The sequence below is a fragment of the Drosophila rhopaloa genome, unplaced genomic scaffold, assembly GCF_018152115.1.
Source record: "Drosophila rhopaloa isolate 14029-0021.01 unplaced genomic scaffold, ASM1815211v1 contig_2, whole genome shotgun sequence".
Classification (NCBI taxonomy): Eukaryota; Metazoa; Arthropoda; class Insecta; order Diptera; family Drosophilidae; genus Drosophila; species Drosophila rhopaloa.
In genome coordinates, this window is record NW_025335083.1 from 17,543,078 (window position 1) to 17,567,794 (window position 24,717).

The window sequence follows — 24,717 nt, forward strand, 5'->3', positions numbered from 1 at the left end:
CTGTGTATATATAGACTTAGGTATTGTAGTCCTATATGATATATATCCAAAAGTCATGAGCAAAAATTGCAATTTGTGTACAGTGTTATCTAAACTTACAGGATTACAGGTTACAAACTTCGTTCAAATTACAGTCTGGATTCGGTAAGCATGCTTACCCAGCTCAAGTTCCTACTAAACTGTCTGCCGTCTTGTCTCTTATTTGTAGTACACAAACTTTAATTTGAATAAAACATTATTTATTTGTTTTGCTTTTGCCTCCACTAATACGGTTTACATAGATGTGGCGCACTACAATTATTGTATATTGGGTTGGTTTATTATTCGGTTGTGATATTGGCCATATTTTGTTTCTCTATCCGTCTAGATTTAATAGATTTATAGTTCATTAAATATATGTGTTTTCATTAAATTATGACATGTATTCCGTGTGGATAGGGTTGATCGGTGATAGTTCATTTATTTTCCATGCGGATTACAAACTTATCTTGCATTGGTAGACTAAAGAGTTGATTTGCTTCAGTGTGATGTATGATGTTGGCCATCGAACCTCCAAGATCTTAAACTACGAATACAATTACAGTTAAGATATAGATACATTTCGGTTTCGCATATGTAACTAATAACAGCCTTGATACTGTTGCAAAAGACATGGAAGCTGTATGAAATTGTTACAGATTTGAGTCGTAACCCTATAAATATGTATGTATCTTTGAGTTCGGGTGAGTGGGATGCGTTGGGTGAATCGTTACAAATGTTGTCTACAACTATGTTTAGTATATGCCATATCTAATAAACTATATCTAGGTTATCTTGTTCCTTTGAGCTGGCTTCTGTTTTGTTTTCTTTTTATCTGGTTTCTTTTTACTCTTGAAGGTTTGTTCATGTTGAATACAGTGTGAAAGGATAGCTTGCAACACCTTGGTAGTTGGAGGGAAGAGAATACTTTGCGGAAAAGGTTTGTGGGGGTGTAAATACGATTGCGAATACTTTGAGCTATGGCAGTAGCGAAATAAAATAGGGTTCAGGGAAACTGAGAATACTGCAAAGTGCTGCAAGAAAGGACTACCCCTAGCTGAGATGCAACTATTTCGAATGGGGGGCAGGGATTTCCAGGAGCAAGTGGGTTGACAACAGCAATGCGCTCGCATTCAAATACAATTCACACACACGTCTATAATTCCTATATAGCTTACATATAACAATAACTACAGCTAGGTGCGAGGAGGCCTACTCCTTCTCCTTCTCCACCTCCTCCCGTTCCTTAACATCAGCGCAGTGCTGTGGACGCCACTTCTAGCTCCAGAAGTCCATCATGTTGACCAGCTTGCACTTCTTCAGCTCCAGCTTGGTGGGCCTGGCCCGGAGTCAAGCCCGTCCAAAGATGGCCCTGTCGGAGACATCCCCGGTGGACTGTGAGTGCGACATGGCCATGTTGCCAGCTCCTCCTCCCGACGACGACGACTGCTGCTGCTGCTGCTGTCCCCCTCCGCTCACTCCATGATGGTGGTGGTGGTGCGTGGCCGTGGCAATCGTGGCCGTCGACGCATTGTGGTGCGTCACATTGTGATGGTTGTGCGCCAGCGTCGAACTGCCGTACTTGGAGGTCATGGCGCCCACAATTCCGTTTCCGGTGCCAGTCAGATGCTTCCTGGTGGCCGCCGACGAGACGTGGTGGGTGCTGCCACTGCCCACGCCCCCGTATATGCGATGTAGCGAGTACTGCTGCACCGACTCCAGATCCGAGACGCTGGACGTGATCTTTGAGCGCACCGCCACCTTCTGCATGCTGTTGTACTTATCGCTGGCACTCAACTTGATATCGGGCAGGTGTCCGTTCGACTGGGCGTGGCCGTGGCCATGGCTCTGGACCGCCGGCTGTTGTCTCGACTTGGTGGTGGCCATCGCCGCATTGTGCACCGCCGTGGTGCTGGTGATCGAGGCCACCACGGGACCATTGCCAGTGCCTGGGGAGATCTCCGAAAAGCTGTAGCAGGAAGACTTCTGGGAAACACTGTTCAGGCCCGAGCTGGACGAGCTGCTCGACATGCGGCAGCTGCGATGGCGACTGGAGGCGGAGGGCTGCAGGAACTCGTGGTGGGCCGCCTCGTCCGGCGTCATCCGCTCCGCGGGATCCCACTCCAGACAGCGCTGCAGGAAGTCGATGAAGTAGCGGTCCTGGCAGTGCAGAATCTGTGCCAGCGACTTGCTGCCCGGCGTCCGTTTGCGGCCCTTCGTGTTCGTTATGCAGCGCGGGGCATCCCGGGAGTCGAAGAACAGACGCCGCCGCCTGGCCACCGAGATGAGCACCTTGGGCGGCAGGCCCAGCACCTCCATGATGCAGGCCAGCTGCTCGACCTCGTTCTCGCCGGGAAAGAGGGGGAATCCCGTGTAAAGCTCGGCCAGAATGCAGCCTATAAAAATCAGAGAGCAGAAAAGTTGACATGTAATTAGTATTGATTTTCGGTGCTTGATGGGGGGCCGCAATTGCTGCAGTCATTTTGGGGCGGTGGTCAGACAGGCGCATTGACCTTGACTTTGTAGCGAACACGTGTCCGTCCCCTTGAGCTCAAGAATATTTATTTTCTACCGCACTTTCTAATGGACTCCGAGTCTGAGTGGTGGTCTGAGTGGATGGTCAGTCAAGGAGAGATGTCACTGCAAGATGGCCTTTGATAGACATTTTGTGACTCAATAGTTTTCCCTTGAATTGAGGCTATTCATCTCAATTTGTAATAGCTTGTTGTCGCAGTAAATTGAATTGAATACCACAAAAGAAATATTCCTGGTTAGTGACTAAGCTACTTACATTTTTAAATTTCAGTTACCTTAGCCACGCTCAGTTCATTTATTCATAAGGTAACAAATAAGGTTATTGGAGCTCAAAATAGCTTTCCTCAATGCTGAATTTCTAACGCAATCTCATATGCAACTTATCAGAAACTGTGTACTGAAATTCTGCTCAAAGTGCATCTGGGAGTTTACCTCCTCCTGAAACCTAATTTACCTAATGAAGCTCAAAGCAATCAAAATCCACACGTATCTATTGCAGATGGTCCACTCTGTGGGGGAGCTGAGTTTGCTAAGTGCTCACATCATTCAACACGTAACCCATTTCCATCGCCTACTTACTCTACATGCTCAGTGCACAGTAACTCGAATAAGCAGGCCGGCCCACACATGAAGAAGCCCAAGACAGCGGATAAAAATAAACTGAGCTGGCTTTTATTAGGGCCCAGAAATAACAACCTGCCACCGACAACCTCACGTCCGTGCGCACATTTAATGAGTCCTTTGTTGTCGACGGAGCTCACGATATTTTGCTTGTGCTGCTGCTGCTGACCGGACGTGGTTGTGGTCGGAAATGGGCGCTAAAAGGATGTGCGCGATGAGGCCGGGAGTGGCTAAAGGTCCGGACTGAACTGAACTGGGCTGGGCAAAATTATTGTATACATAAACTTCAAGTGGGGCGGCACTTGTTGAGTGTGGCCCCTGACCCGCACCTCCGGCACCTCCATCGATATCTCATTGTTCGCTCGGATGGAGGAGGTCCTTTTCCGCTTTCGCTTTTGCCTGTTGCTACTAATTGGCCTAGTGCGTGTTCTTACACTTCGCTGAGCTTTTCGGTATGGGCTAGGTCATTTGAACGGGTAAAGTGGGAAGACTTTACTGAGGAGAAAATGTTTAAGATATCTTATAAGTTATTTCTTGTTCCATTTCAAATTGGAATTAAATTCATTAAAAAACCGTTAAAATGTGAGTTTACTTAGTTTCATTTAGAGATTGAAGAACAGTCTCCAGTTGAAATTGAAAAAATGTGTTAATTCTTTGCCAACCTAGAAAGGGTTTGAGCATTTAATTTAAGCAAATAAAGTAAACTCTTTTAACTACAGATTGTAATTAAGAAATTGTGTGTTGAGTTTAATTTTTCTACCTATTTCCCTTATTACACCTTATTTCCTACAAACACAGAAACTCGTCCACGTGCTGTATAACCCACAAATGTTTAATATTTAATCCTTCCCACCATTGCGGGGGATATTTATAGGGCCAACGTGTGTGGGCCATAAATTTGCCTGCCAAATGCAGGGCAAGCATTTAAAATTTCATTGCAAGCAACCGGCTGCACATGTTTGCCAGCCCACTTGGGAACACTGGGCGGAATGTTTTTAATTAAAAGTGGACACTCACCCAAGCTCCACATGTCGATGGCGGTGCCGTATTGCAGGCCGAGAATCACCTCCGGGGAGCGATAGAACCTCGATTGGATGTACGTATAGATTTTGCGATCCACGTAGCATGAGCTGCCAAAGTCGATGACTTTAATAGAGCTGCTACCACGCTGTTTGAGCAAGATGTTTTCCTACATCCATGTAAACAAGAATTAAATAAAGAGTTAATAAAGGAAAAGGACATTTAATGCAATGCACTTACCGGCTTGAGATCACAGTGAATGATGTTTTCCTTGTAGAGCAAACGCAGGCACTTCACAATCGAGTTGCAGAAGCGTCTTATGAGACTCATGCTGAATCCATTGTAGTTATTCTTCTTTATCAATTCGTACAGGTTCAAGCTGTAAGGACAAAAGGCAAAATGGTGTGTTAGTGCAACCCCTTGGCAAAAGCGATTTGAACATGAGTCAGCGACAAACTAAACCCCCATCGGAATCGTTGACAAAACAAGGGACACTCTCGCGAATGGAGAACAAAACAAGGAGTCAAGTCAAACGCCGGCCGCTTTAAGTCCTCGTTGTATTACGGGCAACATGCATTGAATTAATTCCCATTGCATGTCGGGCTCGAATTTGGGCATACAACGATAACGTTCTACGACAGCAACAACAATATTGACAATGTCAGTCATGAGCAGTCGGCAGACGACAACAGAAAGATACTAAAATGGTGGCAAATCAAGCCGAAAAGAGCGGCCAAACAATGTCAACAGTGGGACAAGAAACAGTCTTCGTTTTAAACATAATTATAAAAACCAACCACTTTTTTTTAAAAGCTCGAATAATTTTATGGTACTCCTTTTTAAGTAAACTTTTAGACACTAGACACTAAATTGGCACCTATGATTAGACATTATCTTAGACAACCAAATGAAATCGTGATTCAAATAAAATATATAAAACAATATGTGAAAAATCAACTAACATGTTGAAAGAATATTTTTGTCCATAAAATCAAAAGGCAATATCTACTTGTTTTCGTTTCATTATTCTCCTTAAAGTCCAACGCTACCTTATACATTCATAAAGTATAAGGGTTCTGCCAAAAAACAAAAGTATTTTTGGCTATAACAAATATTTTATAAATTTACTTTTTTTAGAAGTTTGCAATGTATGATAATTTCTATATTTTTTAAAATCTTTTTAAATTTGCTAGTTCAATCCTTTTAACAAAACAATACAATCACTGTGTGAACTCCCTCCCTCAATTCCAAAAATGTGCCCCGTTTGTCAACCCTTTCGCTGTTTTTTTTTACTTTGCGATTTCTGTGCCATGTTTCGCATTCGCAGTTTATGTCGATTAATTAACTGATAACAAAGGAGTTTTATTCCCTCAATGTCAATGCAACCACAAAAGAGACAACAACCTAAGATTACAGCTGGCGGTGGGTGTAATGTACTCGTTGATCAAAAGTTTGGTCAATTGTTGTTTGCCAGTGTTTGGGAACCGATGATTGATGACTTTTTATGGCAACGTCAGACGGTAAGATATTGGCCTTCGTGCTCTATCTGTCCATGAGATTTCCTCCCGTTCATCATCATATATATCTCAATTTATTGAACTCGCTTTCATTTCCGTTTTTCCCATAAGCAGTTATATACACATGGCCATCAATAACTTTATCGCCTGCTGATGAGAGCTTCCTCGACATGTTTGACCTATATAAAAGTGTGTGGAAGATGGCCAAAAGTAATAACTGCTTCTGGAATGAAAGAGCTAGGAACTTGTGTGTGGGAGTAGATGAATTTCTAAAGGTTGGGGAGTGTGAAAATGAATTTCTGAATACTTCCTAGGCAAATAAAACTGGTAAGCAATACGAGTTGAAGATTACACGTTTCGACCCTATTTGTAAGCCAAAAGCTTAAATAACTTTTTATTTGATTTCACACAGCTAGCTTAATAGCTTCTTGAGGCTTTTAGCCATGTTCTACAGCCTGTACATGCCGTAATCCAATTTAAATTTATGTCAGCCAACACACACTCTCTCCGAAAGGCGCTAAGAGCGTTTAAAAGCGCGCTAAGCTGATTGAGCTAACAGAGTGCCAAGGACGTTTTCTCGTGTTTTCCCCCCGCAAAAGCCACATAATGGCATGGATGACTGTCAAATCGTTGAGCAACACTCAGGCTAGAATCGCGGGAATGGAGGAGGCATCCACCCAGACCGCAAAGGTCACGCTGCTTTTAATTTGAAAACTTTCTCATTGCACTGACGCGTCTGTTGGAATACCAAAAATATCAGACCTTAAAGTGGCAGGCTTTAAAGAAAACCGACTGCTATTGATTTTAGGGCCAGCCAAAATAGATGACGAGCGGTTGTGGGAGGAAAGGCCTTTTTTGGCAAACAGACGAGTCTATAACAAACCAATAAGAAAATCATCAAAATGTCATAATTTCAATCGGCGAATCGGGACAGTGTACATGTGTATGCTTAGAAGTCTGCATATTATAACTGCATTATGACATGCCACACAGTCGGCGACGGAGAAGCCAATGCCAAAAGTCCATGAGTCTGCCATGAACTTGAAAATTGTTTTCAGCTGCCTGGGGCGTCTTTTTCCGGGCCGTTTTCCGTGCCGAAATTCCGCTGGTAATTTGATTGATTTGCCCCTGCGCCGTTGCAACTGCAACATGCAATTGTAACGAGCCACTAATGCCTTGCATTTAGCACACCAAAAATAGGACAATATAATGCCAAAATCGGGTGAAAGTGAATTCGGATAAACAAAGCTTGGAAAATCGGATGACGCCCTTAATAATCTAAAAATACGGAGATAAGATTGACTTTTTTTTTAAAGAAAGCAACGACAATAATTTTTTTATATATTTTGTTTAAAGAACATACCCACCTCTGTCAGTCATAGGAATTTTTGGTAATAAACTTGTCTACGTGGCGTGAATTGTGTCACCTTGTTTGTTCGTTGCTTTCGGGCAACTTTTAGCATAAATTTTAAATTGGTTTTTCTGCTGGCTGAAAGCGAAAAGGGAATGCCATTGATTGACAAGGGACTTTGCCGGTGATGAAAGCTTTCCTGTCTGCATTTACATACGGAATTTCAACGTGTAAGCCAACTTGGAGGCGGAATTAATTTTACTCTGCGGTTATCGATTACAATCCCACTTTTCATTTAATATTAACGAGGTCTTTCCAAAAAAAAAAATTTAAAATAAAGCTGTTCTTGCATTGTCATTTTTCCTAGTTAATTTCTTCCTAAATACCCATAAATATTCAAAGTTAAGCGGCTTAACCGAAAAGCTGCCTTTGAATTAATGATGCTGTCCATGGCTGGGACATTTGTGACCTTGGTTTTTGGCTTAGGACTGGCTAAATTTCTCTGCAAAATATCCTTTTTGGGACGTTGTCAAGCGGCATTCTAATTAGTTGACGACTGTATAAAACAGCCAGCTAAGTAGTCGAACCGTAAATAGTCCCAGGAATGCAGAAAAATATACTGCCACAGCGAGGAGTGGAAATAGAGGCGAATTTACCTTTTAGCAGATGATAAATGACTTGGCCTTGGCCATGTTAACTGGCTTCCATCTTCCACCGCGACGGGCTTACAGCAAAACAAACTTAATGCTCGGCAAAAATGTCAATTAGCAGTAATTACTGTGCCATGGCACGGCATAATAATAACCTACATCAACATCCGCGAAACAGCTGACACCGACACCGAAGACACCCTCCCCTCGTCCATTTCCGTCCCCTCGAGTGTTTATTCTCCTGGTAACTCAATTCGCGAACTCGTCCTGCCATCATCGTCCTTGCCGCTCGCCCCTAATTGCAATTTACACGAGCTGAGTGCAAAAATTAATTAAAAAGAATAAACTTGCAGGATCTGCTCATTTGCATGACCACGCCCACTGCTCACGCACACCGCATGTTGCATTTTAATTAAAAATCATTTCGTCCTGTTCTCCCCACATGACCAAAAGGCAGCGGAATGCCGGCGACATCCTGTCAGTTGTCTATGTCACTTTCACGTTGTCGGTGTTCATGTCTGGAATAGTCAATTACATGCCTGATGACAGGCGGCAACATGCTGCATCTGTTTGACATTGATTGGCTTTGAAATGGAAAAGCTGTGGTCATAATGTGGGTCACCATGTTCATAAAAAGCGATGGGTTTTTTCGATTTAAAAATGCCATTATGTTCAAAATTACTTAAATTGAATTTAATAGGAGTTTTATTTATATTCGTATTTGTTGGATTTAAGTTGAAGACACATTTTTAATCCAGTTTTAATGACTACCTTGTGACATTCTACGAGCAATTTGAATAATAACAAATCAATTTACTTATTTTCACAAATTTCATTATTTGACTTATTAGTCTAATAATCAAGAATCCTTGAGTTTATTTGTACAAATTATCACATTGATTTAAGTCTTTTATCGAGCCCAATTTATTTGCAATTAATTTAATACACAATTGCCAATAAAATCTAAGACCTCGTTAATTTAAAAAATTAATTCCCAGACGATTATCGCCAACTTGATCTCGTTATGAGCCATAAAAATTGAAATTAAATCATGACACATTATTGCAAATCCAAAACCCGCCAAGTTGAGAGAGGAAGGCAGTGACATTGAAAGCGAAGGATGGCGACGCAGGATACTTTGCTAGGATGCTAGCCTCCCGGGCAACATTAGCTGAAATTTATGTGCTTGACACACACCCACAGACCTTAACACACACTCACACAGAGAGAAACTTGGCCACACAAACTCGCAAGGCCCTAAGCTTGTTTTTTGGCCAAAAAGGAGCAGACAATATGCTGCATAGCTATGGGGGCTGAATGTATGTTCCCTGTCTTTGGCACTTTGGCAGCTCTCATTTTATCGCTGTCGCTGTAAATTATGTGGCTATGTGGCTCATAATGCTAGAAACAAGACCAACACAGCCCCATGAAAATGCCACCTGCCAGGGTCGAATGTGGGAAATCACCCAAATAGCTTTGTGTGTGGGTGACTGCGAAATGTGTCACTTGGCGTCAATTTAGTTCCTCCCATTCCAGATGCTCATCATACCGCCCGCTGTCCTTTTTGCGAAATGAAGTCCTTGAATGGGTCGGGCTCCGTGTGGAGGTGAAATAAGTGTGTCACTTTAGGGACCAGGATTAAGTTTCGTATTTGCAGACACACACTGTCCGCTGGCTAATTAGCTAATCAGATTGTGCGGCAACTTTCCAACGAAAATGGGTTTCTCGTTTTCACAGCAGCATTGTAATGAAAAAACATGGTCACCACAGTGCTCACTTAATTTTCATTCCAAATGAAATAGGTTTTCTTTGATTTAATTACTTAACCAATTTCTATCAATTAAACCGCTGGACAGCCTTGACTTTCTATAATCTAAGCCCGGCTTGTCCTATCAGGCAAATTAAATCATTTCATCGGAGAAAATTTTACCCCTCACGGCATGCAAATTAAATTGCGTGCACGTAAATTTAATTACGTAAAACTTGCCATACAATTTGTTTACTCGTTCAAAACAAACTTTAAAACTTGCCGCCGAGTTGTCAATGCGGTTCCCCGGCCTCCTGGTCACTTGCAGGCACAAACTTTGTCCGCTGCAGGGAAAACTTCTTAAAAGCGTAACAAAAAAGAAATCACTAAGTGCGCACTCCACAAGCTTCAAACAGAAACGAAAAACAATTTTGCGGCTAATTAGTCGCAGAGCAAATAATTAATTAAATTTGTGTAGCTGTGCTGCAGTGGGTAGAAAGGACTTAAATTTGTTTATCCATTGATTTTTCACTGTCGCCTGCAAATTGGGATTATTTGCTTCTCTTCGATGGCGTGCCAATGGCCCATTTAAATTTAGAAGCCCAAAATCAGTTCTCAAAAATGTCAACTCGCAAAATTTGTTAACTCTTTTTTTTTCTTAGCCAGCAATTAAGACAAATTAGTCGTCCGTCGGCTGACGGAAATGTCAAGCTCAATGGGAATAGCAGGCATTTGGGAGTGGGGGAAAAAGGAAACAACTACAAGACCGCCGACCTTCGACGTTCGCTTTCTTCAACTTTGGCTGTTGCATCGCGTGCCGTTTCCGTGCCTTCTTGGGGATTTATTTTTACCATATTTGCGTTGCCTGCTGTCTAAACTTTGACATATTCAGTCCGTTTTTATGCCCCCCTCGTGCTACCCTCTATAATAGTCAACACCAGCGGATTTCAATGCTGCCAATCAATTAGATTTCTGCCTATACACACACTGCAAAAAAGCAGGCCCGAACAACAGGTTTTCCTTTGGGCATATACACATGTGTGTATAATGGGTGCCAGGGGGCGTGAAATGCATTTTCCTGCGCCTGCCAGTAGGCCACACAACATTCAACATTTAAATTGAAATTGATGGCCGAGCGGCGTCTGCGGTCTGTTGCTGTTGTTGCCGCAGTTGATTTCGATTGTGTCTGCCTCCGTCGGTTGTATGCGCTTTTGTGGCATGGAAATTAAATAGATATTTATATTGTTTACTAGAAAATATGCGGGTATAGCCACGGTTCTATGTTTAAAGAAAATATATGATACTAAGGAAACTACCCTATCCTCACACTCATTATTAAATTAATTTGATAAAGTCGTAAAAAGAATTATGAAAACCACTTGAGAGCATTTATGGGAGGATTTATGGGCTTATAAAATGGCAAACCAAACTCATTTGATACCCAACACACACATCGGCCAATAAAACTTAACTGGAAGACAATGAAAAACATGCGGAAAACGCACATATGTCGGGTTCAGAGGCAAAAGTGAAGACCAACTTCTCATATCGCAATGCGTGCTAGGTACTTGGAACATGGAAATTAATAATAGCCAAATTTTATGGCCACCAATCACGCAACGAAAGTTGGCGAGCAATAATTGGCAGAATGTTAATAGAAATGCGAGTTATACGCGCATTTAATTGAAGACAGTAAAAGCCAACTTCACTTTTTTCCTGAGACTAGAGAAAACAAAACTTCAATTCGACTGCATTGACGTCAGAAAGAGACATAATTCCTTATGTTTATAACTTACCTCATCAGCTCGAAGGTAATGCACAAATGCTTGCGGAAATATGTGTAGTCGAGCATGTGTATGACATTGTGAGATCCATCCGCATCCTTTTCGCGCAGCTCATCGAGGATATTGAGTTCGACGACGGCCTGGTTGAGGAAGCGCTTCTTGTTCCTTATGATCTTGATGGCTACGTGTGAGTTGGTCTTGTGATCCAGCGCTCTGATGACCTGGCCAAAACTGCCTTTGCCAATCACCTCCAGAATCTCATAACGGAAGGCTATGTGATCGTGTTCGATCTGTTAAATGAAGATTATACTTATTGACTTTGCTATCAAATCATATGCCTACACTTCACTTACGATCTTGTAGTTGCCATTATCATCGTCATAGCCCAGATTGGTGGTGTTGGCTGTGGGGGCGGGTTTGTTGTAGTTCTTGCTGGCGTGCTGGCCAAAATACCAGACCTCCTTGTACACCTTGAGCTCCTCGAACTCCAGATCGGTTAGGTAGTTGCGGAACTTCTTCACCAGCTCTGTTAAAAAAGGTTAATAAATGATTTAGTCAATACTTTTTTTATAAACCAAAATACCTTTTTGGGGTAAAGTTTTTACTTTTTCGCTATTTGCATCCCTAGCTGAAATTTAATTTCCGTCATGGCTAAAAGCTTTTTCGTGCTTACTTCACTCTACTAAAGCAACTTGTACCTTTTTTTCACTTTGTAACCACTTGAACAGGTATAATTGAGAATTTTCCCATGTGGCAACTGCCACTCTAAAACCCTATTGACCCTGACCTCAATGCCATTTCACTTTTATTTCTAAAATGTATATAAAATTAATTAGAGAGCCGGCGAATGATGGAGTGTGGCTACCAAATGCCTGAAGGGCATGCTCAACTAATTGGCATTGGGCTGCAGCGATGCAAACCGGCAAACGTACAAAGCTTCGCTAGGCTCTGGTCCCAAAAAAGGGCAGCCTCTTTTTTAAAACACTGGAATGTGAATTTAGTAACAAATCATATTATATTTTCGAATTTTAGTTTGTATTTTCAGAATAAAACTAAAATAAATCATTTTTTATGGACATTTGAAGTGAGCTATTTTTTAGTGAAACAGTAAACCAGTAAGAAATAAAATTTTCAAAATCGAAAACAAAAAAAAAAAATTTAAGTTGATGACTAACCTATTCAATCATTTTAAATAAAAAAGAAATCATCAAATGTCATTGAGTAATGCTTCAACAAGAGAAGTAAAATTCTATTTAAATGAATATAATTTATATATAAAGAAAATCAAAGCTTAGAGAGAAAAAATAATCAGCCAAGACTTTGCAGTTTCTTTTCTCTGGTCTCGCTATACACAAATTAAAGTGAAAATGGGAAAAGCTTTCCCAGCCAGGAATACAGGGTTAAAGGATGGGGATGTGCTTACCAGATGGCGTCATGGGAGTGTTGCATTTGAGCTCGGCACTTCCTGTGCTGCTGGCCGAGTTGCCCGAGCTGCCGCTGCCATTGCTGCTGTTTGATTTTGTGGACGAGCCGCGCTCGTTGACGCCATTACTGCTGTTGGTTGTCGAGGAAGAGACGGGTGATCCTATGTTATTGTTGTTGTTGTTGATGCCGTTGTTGTTGCTGTTGCCATTGCCATTCAGAGATGTGGTTGTAACCGTGGACTCGTTGACTGCCACATGGTTGTTGTGCCCATCCAGGCGTCGCGAGCCATTGCAGAGCTGTGGCAAATCCAGTCGAGAGCCCGTCAATCGAACATCCCGTCGCAGCTTCTCGTTGTCCAGCTGGATCTGCATGGAAAACACATAATCATTAGTCAATTTTCAATGAGGGATCGCATCGTATAGCATACTCCCGGGCAGTTAATGAGCTCCGAATGTAGCACTTCGTAGCCCGTGACTCTGTGCCGCAAAAATAAGCCTACTTTTCGGCTAAAGTCTTTACTTGTAATACGTTTGCGTATCTTCTTCCATTTCATTATTGTTTATTCTTCGTTGAAGTTCTACTTTCTCTTTTCCTCGTTCTTAGAATATTTTATTTGTAAAAATATATTCTTGTCACAAAATTCAATAAAAAAGAGTGTATGTGATTTGAAATTGTCAAAAATATATTATTTTATTTTAATATGCACAATTTGATTGCTTTTGGTTCTTAAACTTTAATTTTAATAACTGTATGTAATAGTCAACAATTTTTAAAGGCTAAAATTCGTAATACAATGGTTTCTGGCAAAACATTCAAACTAAATTCTGATGCTGAATGCTTTACAAACAAACTCGCTAATCTTAATTTACAAATCTCTGTTTACAATTTGTTTACTTCCTCCATATTATCAAGACAATCTACTTACCGGCATTTCGCATCGATCCAACATTGTGCCGACTTCGCTGTGTTGTCGATTTTATCCAAAAGAGAAACGTATCCACAAAGAATTGTTGCCCGGTGCCTGTGTGTTGTCACCCTGAGCCCGGTGTTTAACTGGCTGAGTTGTATCTCCTCTTCCGGCAAACAATTATTGATAACTTTCGTGGTAATATGTCTTTGGGGCGCACATTTGCATTTGTTTTGGTTGTTGGGGCCAACTGTAAAGAGGTTGAAAAAGAGGGAAAAAGTCCATGAGAAATACAATGCCAAAACAATGGACGACGCAAGTCTTTAAGCCCTTGACTTTTAACCCTTTTTCCGGTAACGAAACGCCAACGAAAAGAGAATTCAACGAAATATAGTAATAATAATATAATATAGGAATCAGCGGGCGATGCGCATTCCAAGTGCACACCATAAATAAAACGATAAATGGTAAACAGCAACGCCCCCGAACTATCAATGACATGGCAGGGCATAGGCCATAACTAACTCAAAAAGCTGGCAACAAGAACGCCAGTCCGTCAACGGCAGTAAGCAGTTAGCAGTTAGCAGTTTTCATTGTCAAGGCGGTCGACGACAAGCGGTCTCATCAAAAGTCCCGAAAACTTTATTCATATTTTCTCCACAAGGGTCGTAAAGAACCAGTCGTAGACCCCCGAAAAACCCAACCCAACCCACTCCATAGATCCCATTCCCCCCAAAAATGAAAACGGCCGGTTTGGCTGACAGGCATAAAAACTCGGAAACCAAAGTCATGGCCAATTATTGGCCTTTTTCTCTTCCGCCATGTTTTTTGGGCTCGTTGTGCATTTGACAGTTTGAACGTTCGTAAGCGATCCCAAAACTCGAACTCGCACTCAATATGCATAATAATCCTAACCCTTTTTTCGAAAGACCAAAGCCACCCTTCTGCATGGCTAAGTGCAACGGGAAGTTTGGTTTGTTTGGTAAGTTTCCTTGTGAATGGAGGCATAATGAAAGCAGTTATTCGGAAGTGCACTGTAATGAAATTATAAAAGTTTGTGGTGGATTTTAATACGCCTTTTTAAAACCCTCATGTTTCTCATTAATTATAAAACAATTGAATGTGGAAATAGATAAATAAATTAAATATCTCTGAAGACATATAATTCTTTACCCTACTTAATATCCTAAGAACTTCTCTCACTGCATATTTAATGTGGCTCCAAAAGTTCCGAGATACCCCTGAAAGTGGTAACCACTTGACTAGTTCCTATTTTACTTAACCATTTTCTCTCCCATTTTTATTTTCCTTTTAGCTGTCTCTATATCTTTTGCGGTTTGGCATGCTCAGTTAAATTTATTGGCTTTAAAAACTTTTCTGTCATAAAATCATAATTTACAGCATTCGTTTTCTTCATCAGACTGTCAGTTACTGTGGGTTTGGAAGGAGTCTAACGGTGGGGGTTGAGTTCGAGGCTTTCCTATATATCAAAAGGTATTTCGGTGTTGTCTGCTTGTTAAGTCGTTAGCTCTACTTGTTTCTTTTCCCTACTTTTGCCGAAGTTGGATGAAGTTACTCGGTTTGCCCACCAAACGGCTTACTCAGTCATTCAGGCTGTCTGTCATTAAATGCACTTTTTGGGTTTGCCATTTTCCGACTGTTTTGAGTTAAGCCATTTGTGCAGAAAGCCAAGAGCGACTTGAAGACCAAAAGTCAGGACCAGTTTCACATGGTGTGTCTGTCCGCAGTCTGATAAGCGAAAGTTTTTTGAACCCACCTTCGACCTAAGCTCTTGGCAAGGTTGAACAATTATGACTAAATTTAGACCGTTCAAAAGGTGTCACACCGCTGACGGTCATAAGTCCGCATTGTTCTCCCAGATTTAAATGACAAATCAATTGAAACTGTATGGATACGATTGCGGACTGGCGACTGCCGTCAATTGTAAGTAACTTCAACAATTACACGCCTCAGCAATCGAACCATTTATCGACGTTTTATGAAGCCGTTTTTGCTTTTGCATTGATTCCAATTGAGAAACGTCAAGATCATTGGGGATCGTTTGTCATTGCTTTGACACCCACCCGATGTCTGCAATTTCTATTAATGACACTGAATTTTAAATGTCAGACTGAATGTTTGATTTTTGGCTCAAGTATACGAAGATGTCTTTTGACAAGATCTGTTTGGGTTGATTTGGCATTGAGGTTTTGCATTGAACAAGTCAAATCAAACTTCAAATTGAGAAACTTAAACAGAAACAGAAACCTCCAAAACGACAGATCGATATCAGATCGCATTTCAAACCGAAGTGGTCAATTCAAAGCGATACCACACTGATTTATATCCCCTGTCTTAGTCATCTTAATCCTATTGCGGAATTATGTCCGAGTCCAAGCGAAAGTTGACCCCCAATGAACCTCCTTGATGAAAAACCCGCTTTAATTTGGTAAGCACCCATTTTATTTCTCCCCATTGCATAATCCACTTAGTGTCCGCTCAACTAATTTCGCCTTTGATGATGATGCTGCTGCTCCGCTGACCCAAAGCATTAAAACAAAATATTAAGCCATTAAATTGAAATTTCTACGCCAAGTGTCGGCAGACACCAGAAAAAAAAGAAGAAAATTGGCCACTCAAAGTAATTGAGTTGCACTAAGTTAACATTTCGTTGCCTGTCTCCAAAATTAACAATCTCAAAACAACAATAATGAAAAAAGGGGAGAGAAGATGGCACGGCAACTTTGGTGGCAATAAAAATGTCAAGAAATTTATGTGAATAATTTGTCAATTTATTACCGAGACTTATTTTGACAAGTGCGGGAAAATCATTTCAATCTAAAAAGCCGAAAAAAAGTATCCGAAACTGTGGATGCACTCACTCAGTGCATTTTGTTTTTGGGCAAACCAACTTCCCAGACTGCTGAGGTTTTTATCTTTACTTTTTATGTTTAATAAATGTCAATTGCTCACAGAGGCGGAGAATTTGTTAGTGCTCCTCTGTTCGTCAGCCAGGCAAACATTGAGGAGGAGAAAAATAAATAAAAACAAAACAACAAAACGTGACATTTGGTTGTTGACTTTTGACACTTGCAATCATTTTGGGCAGACCCGAAGCGAGATTTATATGCAAACTCGACAGATCTTCATGTAATGTAAGTTCTTCTTTTTCGCTATATTTTGTTGCAAAGTTTTCTTTTATTTTTCGCATTGGAAAAACCTTCGATGGCAGCTGCAAAATGTCAGACATTGTTAAAGGAGTGCTGCCATTTGTAAACTTTGTGTGGAACAGTGTCAACCAGAGGATGCCACCGGATTTGGTCTTCCCCAGCGAAATGCCAGCAGGAATTCTAGCACTCTCGGCTTTGGAATCTCGATGGCCTCAACGTGTCAATAAGCTGTCTAAAATTGTGTTGGCCAACTCGCCCCATTGTCTGATTTGATTTATTGAAATGTTTTCTTTTGATTATTTGACGCCTCAAGTGCCGCCTGCCAAAAGTCCGTATCAATGTGCATACAAAACAGAAATTTTACATTAAAAATATTTTTTACAATTATTTTACGATTGCGAACGGAACATGTCCGAAGTACCTTAATGAGTCTTGAAGACATCACGTCTAGGGTTTTTATTTTATAGTCTTACAACCGGCACATGCATGAAATCGAAAACGGCTGAATCTATTGTTCAATCAGATTTTATTGATTTGTCTGTGGCCCAAAAATGCCAAACAATTTTTGACACTTTGAAGTTTTGGGGGTAAAAAACACATTAAGGGGCTTTGATCTTTGGGTTTCACGGAATGGGCTTGGAGATTCTAAAAACAGATGCAAGAAATAAGGTGAATATTCAAACTGCTGTAAACATTAAACAGTCTTTAATAAGCTATTGTATAAAATAGGAATCAGAAATTTTGAAGTCCATTAAAGACCATCGAATAAATAAATATCAAATGCATATATTGTTAAAATAAGTATTACCCAATCATCCATAGTTCCAATTGAAAATTAGTTGATATTAAGGTTTTTAAGATTATGACTTGTTGCTCACTTTTTTTCTCGTTAAAATGAGCACTCATTAATATTGGTAAAAAAAAAACACCTTTGTTTTTTCAGATGCCTATTATTAACCTTTAATACTTTTGGTTATAAAAAGTTTAAACTCTTTCGAACTTTTTATAGCCATAATTAACATCCTAATAATTTTTGCAAACCCAATTTAATATTACAACCGGTAGTCTGCATAAATGCACCAAAAGGGCATGCATGTCTAGTTTTCGCATGCCCATCATAATGTGCAACAATTTTATATACATTTTTTATAGCTCTTCGCCAGACATGCATGTTAGGCTCAAATTTTTCAGGAAATTCACAATGGTTTACATGGAGCCACTTCGATTCGGTTGGATATTTGGCACACGTGACCCAAATGGGCGTTACTCTATTTAATTATGTGGCACACCAAGAAACGAGAAAATAAAGCATCATTTGTCAACCGGCAAAATTTCGGTTAACTATTACCTCGCGTGGCCCAGAAAAGAGCCAGCCCACGAAAATAGAAAATAAATAAATGCAAAAAGAGCGCCAGCCCAGCCAGGCGACATGCTATAAACATTTTTGTTCATTTAATTTCGCGCAGACATGAAACATAAGTGAAATTCATTTAGTTTTCATTATTACGCTTATTTTCGTACGCCGAAAGCAGGCCACAAATTGCATGCCACCTAATTTGGTTAGGGCACCGAAATGCCTTTTCAACCGGGCATTAACCAGCCAACTATCCGTGGCACAGGCCCCCTAAATGTGACCTCATAAACCATTGACCCACTAACCCCAACCCTAAGTAATGACCCCAGGGCGCAGAATGTCAACAAATCCATATAGATTTCAGCTGGAGGGAGTCCGAATGGAGAGCGGAAGTGGGAAACGATTCCACTCGGTTGGTCGGTTGGTGTGCTGGGGTCACCAGAGGGGAACCACTCGGTGGTCAGTGCTACAGTTGGCATAGGTCGATGATGGTTAGGATATGATACTCTATATAATAACACTAAAAAATCTAGAAACTGTAAATTTATGTTTACCATACTGACATTATGTCAAACAAATTGTGAATTAATCAGAAATACTTAATTTGTTTCATACCATATTGCTGCTTTGATGTGATGTATAACAACATCATTATAATTATAACATTAATCAAAATTGGGATACAGTTTTTTGTTAAATTAAATTTTCAGCTAAAGTAGACAAATTTTAATAGAGATGTATTCACAAAAATTTTATTAGTTTCTAAGAAATAGCTAACTGCAAAAAACGAACTTGTATAATATAAAATGACTAAGCTCAATTATCCAATTATTAGTTTATACAACTACTTAAGCGAAAACACGAAAAGTAATTCAGTTTTCCAACTATTTTTATCACCGACAGCAGTAAATTCTTGGCCACATTTTCAACCCATACAAAAACCAGAGCAGCGCAAAAAAATAGAGTGCAGCAACAGATGGCACAATGCCTAGATGGCGAGGTGTGTGCCTGACATATAAACCCTAATACCGCAACACCGACAATCGCCAACCCCCAACTGCGAAGGGCCAACGCTGCGTATGGGTAATGGTGGTCAATGCACTGTTTAAATCGGAAAAGCTCCCCAGCCATAACCTCCAAGCTGTGGTGCCCTGTGGAAAAAAGGTATCGGTTGGTAGGAAAACAGAAAGGCAAAAAACAATAACCATTTTAATAACTTCCGTTCTAGAAACACTTTTGACTGGCTATCGAATGCACAAAGACAATGGAGCCAAATGGGGAGCTTTTTGGGGCTTGGGACTGGGGTTGGGATTGGGCGGCATAACAAGTGCAGCGGCTAACGGATTTTATTGCCCATGTTTCTGTGAATTATTCTTTATTGAACCCAACTGTGTGGCAGTAAAAACAAAGGGGATCGCCGCCGTTCGGCGCTATTTTGAAATCGACTAAAGTGGCAACTGGCCGTTTTTGGGTGGAACAAAGTGAAGTGGAGTGGTCGCTTTTGTTGTCGGAAAATGACAATTAGCCGTGTGTTTTCCTCCTTTTCTCTCTCGGCTCACTCATTTGACAGTTGACTGCATTTCTCTTTACCCACAAATGCAAATGGGAATGGGTAAATACAAATAAAAATACAAAAGAAATAGGCACACAAATATAGATGCATTTCATGTTGATTTTCGTAGCTCGTCGCGGAAGTCTTTGAATGTAATTCCAGATTGAGTAATAAACATCCAAGTATCTGTGTGTAACAGCTGCAAGCGCACTGCAGATTTTGGTTAATGGGTCTGTCGACGTCGAGATGGAAAATGCAGGAAGCGAAGTGAAACTGTTACAATCTGAATCAAAATTAGCCACGGGGGATTATTTGTTTTCAAAATAGAGTTAACAATGAAGAGAGTAAGCTGAAGCTAAGAGGGGAAATCGGGCGGAGATTGAGATCCCCAGTAACCTTTCGACTTTGATTGATATGTAGACGTTGCAGTGGATGGAGGCCTTTTTAAATATTTTTTTTTGGAATAGTTAATTTCAACCAACAAATCTGTATGATATTGTAGCTATAAGTTTTAACAAGTTTAATTGGATTTGATTTTAAATACCGTTTCGTTTCAATTTTGTATAAATTACAATCAAAAAGCTTGTACAATAAATGAAAAACTAAACAATTACATGCTGGAATAAGATTACAATAATACTTATAACGAATCGATTCTTCTTGCGACAAGAGGGGACCTTTTAATTTATGTTACACAATCATCTCATAATCAGTTCTAAGTGCCTGAATTTAAATGCCTCCATTTGTATCACCCTTTTAATGCCCTCTTTACGACCCAAGCTGATAATTACTTCACACACATTGCCATATGCTGGGCATAATTTAACAACACCCAAAAAAGAATCTTTGCCACTTATTCAATTCTCGGTTAATGGTCTGCGCAACCTTGATGTTCATTAACCCACCAGACCGCCTCAAGTTCAATCACAAAAGCCTCAGGGCAGACCAAAATAAAAGAAGAGAAGGCAAAAAAAAAAATATATCAACTAATCAAAATGTCACACTTTCCATACAGAAAGCGGTGAAAAAATCAGCTGACAGCTGACAAAACCAAAGCAACCAAAACCAAAAGCCAGCAACTACAAACTGCGGGTATGGTGTGTGTAGTTTCTGGGGGCGGGGAAACACGGGCGTTGGCGCTTTACAATGAGCCATGGAATACTCGAGCAATTGCTGGTGTGTCTGCTGGGTGGTGCAGGGTGGTGCAGAGTGGTGGGGCACAGCACCACGCTCAGATTACAGCAGACAGGGGCCAGGGAAAACGCCGAGCGACGTTGACGACTCGCGACAATTGCCTCAACTTTGGCGTTAATGAACATGAGCACACTTTGCCAAAGCGAGACGAGAGTTTTTCATGGCTCAAGCCCCCTTTTCGCCTCTCCATCGCCATTCACCATCATCACTATCACCATCCCATTTCAAGCCCGATTCCAAGACGGCGTAATGAATTGATGTGGCTATTGCCATGGCGATGATTATGATGAGATCGAGACGAGACGAGACGAGAAAAGCGTTGATGGAGGAAGCAGTGCTCGTCCATAATTTGTGAGAGAAGCGAACAAAAAGCATTTTAACATTTAATAATATCAAAATAATTGAAGCAATTATTAAAAGCAACATACACAAGTGACAGAGCGAAGGCACGATCAACACAATTAACCATATTGTAGTTTCTTTATGATCCAGACCGTTTGCGCGACAATTGTTATATAAAAGCAAGGAGAGATCGTGTGAGCTGTAACATCGATAAGTTTTATTAATTTTGAAACATTTTTTTAAAGGCAAGTCAGGCTTGTATACATTGTAGTACCTGATTTCCTTTAATAATATGTCAAAATCTGTCATTTACTAATTTATTACTTACAAATCAAGGGGTTCCTTTTCCAACATCACATTACTGTTTGATTTGCAATCGAATTTCTGTCACCGATATGTCAATAAATCAGCTATTTTTATATTGATTCGCCTTTTCCCAGCTTTCGGTTAATAGTATTAACTCTGCCACTTGTTTTTGTGGTCGATTAGTTAACCGGCTCGACTTACCAGCCTTTAAACTAGCTCAATTACAGATATTTTTCCTTTTCCTCTTGTGTATCTCATTCTTCCACTAACAACTTACTGAAAAAAGCAGAAAACTAAACAAAACAAATAAGGAAAAAAAAACAACCACAAACAGAAACAATTGACATTTGATTGACTGACAGTTGTTTGTCAGTTTTTTGACAATTAGGCGTCAAAGTGAAATTGCTTTCGATTTCTAATGGAGACGGAGACAAATGCCCCACAATTGCCTTGAAAATTGATTGGGAAATTCTGGGACTAGCCTTGATTGCCGTGGAACTATTTTTAGCACAAAATCTATTTTTTTACTATTTTTGCTGCTACCCAAAAAAAGTCAGAGAGAATGGTTGCCGAAATTGGGTCAAAATTCTCCCACTTGGCATGTGAAATGAAATGGCAAAATGACGAACCGACAAAGAGAAAGAAAAATGTTTTGAATTTGAATATAAAACTAATTAGGGGTTGTGCAAAAGTCTTCTAATAAAATTATCAAGTGGTCGGAGATCTTTCATCGGCTATCATGATTACCCTCATCGCTTGAGAATGGGAATTTTAGTGAGCTCAGCGGGAAGTGGAGCTTCGAAATTCACAAAATCCATAACATTGAACCAGTTTTTTTTTTGCCGGACACGCAGTTCGTTATGAAGATAAACACATCAATCGTTCAAATATAATAGTATTTATTTGGTCTTGGTATTTTTATTGCTAATTTTCACAGCTTGTGCTTTGCTTTATTACATTTTCGAAAATCAAGACAAATATTTGTTGGATGACAAACAATAAGTTGTGTGTGTCGGCTTTTGTTTATAATGCCAAATTTAGAGGTTCACTGAACTGAACCGCTTGTCGCGTGGATGTGAAGAGATGTAATTAGTGATGGCATCTGGTCTGAATTCCACTATTGTCGATCGAACTCTTAGTTTATTTCACAGAATCCAACCGAGTGCTTGGTGCAAATAAATGAGACACATCAAGTTCGGCTTCCCAAGCATCGATTACGTGCAGAGAATCCGTAACGAGTTCAGTCAAAGTAGAAGCCACAAATTGCATGGCTTGCACTAAGCCCATTCACTGCACATAGGAACCCTATAAAGTGGTGGGTGGTTTTTTCGGTCGGGCGGAAAAACAGCTTCTCAAGTGCTTCGCTGCACCTGGGCCAAAATCCCACACGAAAAACTATTTGGGAGTGTTTTTTATTACACTCTTCAAGGCACCTGGTGCGGGGTAAGCCCATGTGCTCAAATATTCAGGGACAAAGTAAAAATGCTTTCAGGGGATTTTATTTTAAGCCTCCCGAATCCATTGTTTCTGATCAGTTTTCCTTCAGCTCTTTCTATGTACATATACACGCTGGCGGCCATTAAAATGCGCTTTTATGTCGCGGTTTTATGACTAAATTTTATTTAAATCTGGACCGTTTCAAGAGTTTTCGTTGAGGCTGGGCAAGGTTTTTATGCAACAGCAAGAGAACAGGCGAATTTCTTTGTTTACTTTTTGTTTGCGAGGAGAATCATTAAAAACTTGACCCAGTTTATCGGGTGAGTCAAGCCCGTGCCAATTTTTTGAACTTTGCTACGGCTATTTCTATTATATAACTCGCACCTGGCATGCACCGGGGCCAGCGATAACGATTGCCATTCCGATTCCGATGACCAGCCGCAAAAATTCAGTTGAAAAGAAACCAAAACACTGGCTCCGACTTTGCCTTTGCCTTTGTTTCTCATTTGTTTGCCAGCCAAGGCTGTAGCAAATCCATTCACTCGCCTTTTGCAGTTCCAGTTGCAGTTTGAGTTTCAGTTTTTCGTTCATCTTACATCTTTCGAACAATGAAAAATTGGCAATCGTCATGAAACCAAACGAAAAATTAAACACCGAAAACGCCGCGAAGCGCAAAGCAATTAGACATGCAATTCTCGAAAGTACAAGTAATGTCAAAGTTGTAATTAAAACACGTTCGTAAAGCTGTTTAAATTTTTAACAGATCATCGCAATGAGGCAACAAGAAAATAAATATAATAAAAAATACGAAATAATAACCTGGCACGGTCCTAAATGTTCGGCTTCAATTGTTACTGTTATGGCACTCGAGATGAGCTCCGTTATACAACTCCTGAAAGTGACATATTATGCATGCAAACTATTTATTCCATTTAGGCTAAAGTCAAACCATATATCATTTTAAGCGTCGGGCCACTCAACGCAGTGCAGCAGCAGCATCATCAGCAAACCACAGCACCGACAAAGTCAACTCACAAAAGAAATATGAGAAAACTCGTAAATAAGAAATGTCACAAAATTTCCATTTGAAAGGTTTTCTTTGGGTAGGAAAAAACAGTCCAGAAAGTGGAAGTATACATATAAGAGCGACCAAATCCATTCAAGAGACTAAAAGTCAAGGTCTGTCAACTCTTTGCCGCTGGAACATTTAAAGCGGAATAAATAAATTACCAAAGCAAACCAATGAAAAGCTGAACGAAAATGGAAAGTAAATGAGTGTCGGGAAATGTCTGGCAGCATTTCAATAAAACCTACAATTTTCACAACGGAAAGTGCAAGTTAAAGGTCTGAATATTGATTGAGCGGGGGAAATACTTAAATGAGAGTCAAAGACTGTCAAACTATTTGGGAAAATTCATTATGATGCTTGTCAATCAGACGTGGAGAAACCTTTCCCATTGATTGGTTAAATCAGCCAAAGTTTTGCTAATTGTACTAGAGGGGAGGTGGGCGGCGGTCTGCTAAAATCCCTAACAACTTGCTGGCCAAAGCCGCAGACCTGAACTCCTGGGGTCCGAAACTTGCTAAACTGGCTTCGGAGGCTTTGGCTTTGGCTTCTTTCACATGGCCAGCGTACTGGCACTGGCACTCTTCGATTGCAGGTTTTTGAAGATCATGGTCCAGCGAGCTAACAACTTGTTGTTACTCTTGTTGTTGTCGCCAAACGCATGCCTCTTGGTGGTTGTTGTTGTTGCTGTTGTTGTTGGTGTTGGCGTTGCACTTAAGTG

The 24,717-nt window shown here is 40.5% G+C and overlaps 1 protein-coding gene and 1 long non-coding RNA gene across 4 annotated transcripts in view; both read right to left on the bottom strand.

Moving 5' to 3' along the window:
* Positions 1 to 217: 217 nt before the first annotated feature.
* On the bottom strand, positions 218 to 13,723 carry LOC108044935 (dual specificity tyrosine-phosphorylation-regulated kinase 2). Its single transcript, XM_044460487.1, has 7 exons — positions 13,594 to 13,723; positions 12,667 to 13,033; positions 11,597 to 11,769; positions 11,256 to 11,533; positions 4,435 to 4,573; positions 4,192 to 4,363; positions 218 to 2,414 (listed from the first exon to the last, which is right to left on the bottom strand). The coding sequence occupies exons 1-7, from the start codon at positions 13,615 to 13,617 to the stop codon at positions 1,369 to 1,371; spliced, it is 2,199 nt and encodes a 732-aa protein (XP_044316422.1). The 5' UTR covers positions 13,618 to 13,723; the 3' UTR covers positions 218 to 1,368.
* A 32-nt stretch (positions 13,724 to 13,755) lies between these two features.
* The window catches only part of LOC108053617, a 38,608-nt gene continuing 27,646 nt past the window's right edge, over positions 13,756 to 24,717 (bottom strand). For 2 of the 3 annotated variants that reach the window (XR_006417638.1, XR_006417637.1), the window contains exon 5: positions 13,772 to 13,825. This is a non-coding gene — a long non-coding RNA (uncharacterized LOC108053617). Of the gene's footprint in view, positions 13,826 to 24,717 lie in introns of all 3 variants that reach the window. The other variant, XR_006417639.1, reaches the window with a different exon arrangement.